The sequence below is a fragment of the Chrysochloris asiatica genome, unplaced genomic scaffold, assembly GCF_000296735.1.
Source record: "Chrysochloris asiatica unplaced genomic scaffold, ChrAsi1.0 scaffold00169, whole genome shotgun sequence".
NCBI lineage: Eukaryota > Metazoa > Chordata > Mammalia > Afrosoricida > Chrysochloridae > Chrysochloris > Chrysochloris asiatica.
Window position 1 is genome coordinate 613,382 of NW_006408687.1, and position 5,527 is coordinate 618,908.

General features: G+C 36.4%; 1 protein-coding gene across 3 annotated transcripts in view; it reads right to left on the reverse strand.

Annotated features, from left to right (window-relative positions):
* Positions 1-2,023: 2,023 nt before the first annotated feature.
* The window catches only part of ANKRD17 (ankyrin repeat domain 17), a 257,813-nt gene continuing 254,309 nt past the window's right edge, over positions 2,024-5,527 (reverse strand). For all 3 annotated transcript variants that reach the window (XM_006871557.1, XM_006871555.1, XM_006871556.1), the window contains one exon: positions 2,024-2,837. In XM_006871557.1, coding sequence (XP_006871619.1) covers positions 2,778-2,837 — 60 coding nt within the window. In that variant the 3' untranslated portion in view covers positions 2,024-2,777. The remainder of the gene's footprint in view (positions 2,838-5,527) is intronic.

Here is a 5,527-nt window from a genome sequence, read left to right on the forward strand (position 1 = left end):
TGATTTCTTGAATGTGGGACTAATGACCTGTTTTGTAAACCTTCCCTGAATTCAAACTAAAAAGCTTTTCTTAGAAAAAAATAAAATAAAGAATATTTGTAAAGAACATGACAGGATTAATAAGATATTGACCTTTTTTTTGGAGAAAATTAACTGAAATAAGCACAGTTTTAACAAAATTTTTCAAATTGATAATAAAATAAAAATGATTTTAATTTACAATAATGGGAAACAGAAGAATTCTTTCATATAAATATTAAAATCAATTTTTTGAAAATAAAAATATAATTGTTGAAAAGGCATTTGTTTAAAAGGAGAATTTTTTGGAGACTGGTAAAGTCATCTCTAAAGTGGAATGGTTGGTAAAAACAGATTGCATAATAATTGAGATACTACCTATTTAGGTGTTTAGGGATAAACAAACAAAAGTGCTACTATCAAGAGTTAAATCACTTAAAAGAATGAGAGAAAAGCAATACATGATGTAGTCTGCAAATACACATACCACATTATTTAAAAAAAAAAAAGACCTGCTTGGTCTCAAAAGATTCTTTTTTATTGTTCAAATTAAAATGTACTACATTACACCTGAAAGATAAGAAATTATCTGGAAAGTGTTCCTAGTACAGACTTCTAAAAACAAACCTAATTTCCCCAAACTACACATGGGGTACTCCAATTTATATTCCCCTACCAAGTTATAAAGTCAAGAAAATATAGGATTTTTTTTGTTTTAATTTTACCTCCATCATCTTTGTAAGATATCTCCTTGTAAGAAATTCAGGTTTGTGAATCAACAAAACTTGGGTGTTGTTGTAAATATTAGGTATTATCTGCTCTCCAACAAGATTAATTTAAATAGAAAATAACGCTAGTTGAACCGGAAAGAATTAAGCAAAAAATATAGGATAGTGGCAAAAGTCTTATCTAATCTCAGTTAAATAGCAAGACACCTCTTTTGTCTTAGTAAAATGCTATACATTTATCTCATAGCTATATTTATTTGTAAGATACCATTTAGTTTTTTACTTAAATTTGGGAATATTAATCATACACATGTGGAAAAACTATTTTAATACCATCTTTTGAATTAAAAGATATGAACATGTTGTTTAGAATCTTCAGGATACAGCTGAGAAATCATCTTTTTTATACTTTCCTCAGGCTCAAGAATAGAGAAACTATTTACTTGATCAGCCAGGGAAATATATTGGTATTATTAATTCTGGGTGATTGACCCTGAATTTTAGTTAATGTTTAGGTTTTATTAGTGTGCAATATGTGTCCAACTGATGTGACGAGGAAGGTGAGCGAATTGATATGCACGTATTTCATTTTTAGGATTATTAACAGTTGAACCATATTAGTTTTTCACATAAGACAGGACACATACTGTTGTATATGTAACTGCTGATTATTTCAAGTGGACAGAATATATAAATCTCACTGAGCAGTGTGGTCCTGAATCTTATCTTATCTAACACTAAATGGAACCTTTAAATTGTAATCTGTGTACCCATATTACCATAACTGTCTGACAAATGCAAATTTAGTCTTACTTGGCCAATTTAGATGCTGATCCCTTTCACTGATAATATTACATGTGTAGAGAACAAGAAACCTCTAAGATTGGAGAAAAAAAGCTATTAGATACTTTCCACTGAATTCTGAAAATTGGAATTTTTATGCTGACTTGATTGCAAAGTCAAAGTTAAGAATCAGTATTATTCAATATGAAACATTACATTGAACTATAAAGAGTGTCTATATTAGATATACTCATTGGGAGGCAAAAGTAGCTTTTAGTAAACTTTCAAAGTCTAAACATATTAGAGGATAACGAAAGTGCACGATTTCTCTGTAGCAGTCATTATAGTGAAAATCTGTACAGAATTGTTTCACTGTCAGCAAGAGAATTTTACTGCTACTAGAAGTCCTGTGGGCTAATGCATCAGATTGCAAAGTCACTGAACTGCAAGGTCAGTGGTTCAAGCTCACCAGCTGCTCCTTGGCAATCCTGTAGGTCGCTATGTTTTTAAGTGTGAAAAGGTAATAAAGAGACATGAGAGAGTAAGATATTTCTTCTATATGAGCCTGGTTGAAAACAAACCCAAAAGAGAGCAAGTTGGGTATTTTAGAAACCAACATAAGGAAATACCCACTGATAATGCCCATTAAAAAACAAAACAAAACAAAATAAAAACTTTATACTTAAATTACACAAGTAGAAAAGTTATGCTTATTAATAGTTTAATGTATGAAGGAAACATCCAGATTTCTGAATATGAAGGTACATATCTCACATTAATTTAAGTCTACATAAAGTAGAGCCTCTATACTGACATATTGAAATTTACTTTCTGCTTAGCCTTTTCTGTTATGTAAACAATTTTACATTTATTTGCCATTCTAAAACTTCAGGATCAAGTTTACATAATTTTGCTAAATTTCCGTGTTTGCTCAGAAGCAGTTTACAGTACTAAAACCAACCAGCCAAAGAACAGTTTCAACAGAAAGTTATGTCCAAAGGGGATGTGGGGAAGAAAAGAAGAAAAATGATAAGAAAAATGCTAATTAAGGTAAAACGGATGATGATGGGGAACGGGCAGTCACAAATGTTCACAGAAAATAGGTCAGTTAGTAAGTTCTTCTGCAAAAAGCCTACACACTTCAGTCAAGCACATCAGTAGAATGATTTGGGAGCATAAAATTTTTTTTCAGCCACTTCTGATTTCCTCTGAATAAAAAAGATCTGTAGGCTAACAAGTTGATCTTCATCAGCCAAGTTGGTTCATATGCACACTGTTCATATGAGGCGCCCAAGGTCCAGTCCACACCTAGAAACAGAGAGCACACACTTCATCAATTATACATTCAACATATTTGATTAAAATAAAACATTTAAAAATTAACAAGAGCCCTTAATCTCTATGGGCAATACTAGCTATACTTTGTTAATTCTACAGTATGGAGTAATGGAGAAAAACTGCTAAAACTACTTTTATCTGTTGCTTCGTACCTCTCTTCTTTTCATCAACCTCAAAAAGGATTTTATGACCCCCTCTCCTTTTTTTTAATCATTACCCTAGTATATGAAGATTTATGGTTACAGAGAAAACTGAGTCAGGCTGAGTCAAAAATTATCTGCATACTGACTGTATAATTTATTCTAGTCAACTTTTAGAAAAGGCAAACACATTTTGGGAAATAATCTCCTTGCTTTTCAATACATTTTGTCCATCTGTTAACAAGTGTTCGCATTTCCTTATTAAAAAAATGTCTCAGAGGCCGTGCTGTGAGTCACGAATGTATTACTGTCTTCACTTCTTCATCAGAGATGAATCTTCGTCCTTGAAGGGCTGCTTTCAGGGACCAAGCAGATTAAAAGTCCAATGGATTTTTAGTATGTCCCACTCATCTATTTTATCTATTTTTGTTTGTGTGGTTTTCAAAATATTTTGAAAACCCTCACAGCAAGAAACATTCCCACCCCCTCCACACACAGAGTAGATAGAGATGGGCAACTTGGACATTGGATACCCAAATGGGGGGGAGGGACCACAAAGGCAAGAAGTGACTGGCTTACAAGCTTTCAAGAGGGAACCTAGAGCTAGGGGGCATGGAGGAAGGCAGAATCTCCAGTGAGTACTATCCAATATGTCTAGGCGGAGCTGATGAAATGCAGAAGGGTCACTTGTGATACAATAGTGAATGATTGTTATCAGGACTGATTGTGAGGGTTGGAAATGTACAGGTAGACGTTTTGTAGCAAGGAAGGGAGTGATTAACTCTCCAGTCTAGGAGCGGAGGTCTCTGGGACCCTACCCAGAGAAGCAGCGAGGCCCGAGATAGAGGCAGAGACGATGACGTGGAGTGATGAAGCGGCTGGGGACTTTGGATCCAGAGAGGGAGAGGGACTGTGTGCTGAAGAATGCGGGTGGGGAGGTGGAGGGATATAAGGGGCGGGTTTATAGGGTATACCCTTTGGTCGGTTGATGATGCATGGAGGGGATTGGAACCATGGCAATGAGACGATATACGATGGAATGAATGTAAAACTAAAGTCTCTCATGTAAAATATCATATAATTCACAATAAAACATGAAAAAAAAAATTAAAAAGTCCAATGGAGCAGTATCAACGAGCTCTGTTTATTGTTGAACCTTTTCCTGATAGTGTTCCAATACTGGCCCTTGAGAATCCCAGAAAACTATAAGCATCAATTTTCCAGCTGATGGTTGACTTTTGAACGTTTTCTTGGTCAGTGATTGAGGATGTTTCCATTCCATACTCTGCCATTTACAGTCTGGCTCCTAGTGATGAATCCATAGCTTGTCAACAATAATGATTTTTTTAAAGAAGCTTTTTTTACCCAATTTTATTTGCAAACTTTTACCAAAGTTTGTTTTCAAATGTTCAAATGCTTCTGGTTATGCTGTTCTGTGAGTTATTTCAGTATCTATCCCACACAAACTTTTTGAAACTCAAGTCTGTGTTGGATTATTTCATAGGCAGATCCCTGTCTGATTTACAAATGATTTGCCACAGAATCCACTGTCACACATCTATTAGACAGGGTCAGTGCACCTGCATGCTTAATGCTGTCACCAGCTGTAGATGTGGTGGGGCATTTTAATGTAATCAGTGTGTGGATAATTTGTGGCTCACTGTCATCGATCAAAAATAAGCTGAAATATATAATCCTATTTCTGTGAATTTTGTGGCGCTGTGGGTTAATGCCCAAGACTGCAAGGCCGTTTGAACTACAAGGTTGGCAGGCAGTTCAAGCTTACCATCTGCTCCTTGAACACACTGCACAGGGTCACTATGTGTTGGAACCAACTCGAAGGCACTTCACAACAACAACAATTTGTTTTAACATTCAAAATACTTTTAGAGAACAAACAAGATGGCTGATGGGGTAGAAGTGTTGAAAAGGAGCTCCGCCAACAACAGCACAGAATACCAGACTAAGCAGGCTCATGGACTGATCCCAAAACTATGAACCACATATAAAGGATTATTTAGAAGGTTGGAAGGATTACAACTGGGGGAATTTGTGGCAGAAGCAAGAAATCTATGGCTTTCTAGTCCGGGACGCTCAGCTGCTCCAGGAGCCACCATCTTGAGTGAGACCACGTGGGTGAAGGATCGGAGCCACCACAGACGCCTGGCAGAACCGCTGAGATAAATGTGGACATTCTTTGCTTTTGGTATCTCTTCAATGGTCCCTTGCTAGCTGCGCACCTCCATTCGGGTGACTTATAGGGGTGCCTGAGCTAGTGGGTACCCCAGCCCCACCCTCGGAGGGCTCTACTACACATGCTCACAGATCTCCTCGAAATTTAAAGAGACAGTTTCCAATTAAAACCAAATGGCCACAGCCGGCCCTGAACTAGAAAAAAGGCCTGAACGGGGATTGTGGAGCAGGACAAACAGACAAAAGAGGAAATAGGCTGAAAATTAAATCCTAAGTTACATCAAAACGACCAACAGTGGTATCTTGAAACTTCTCAGGAAGAAGAGT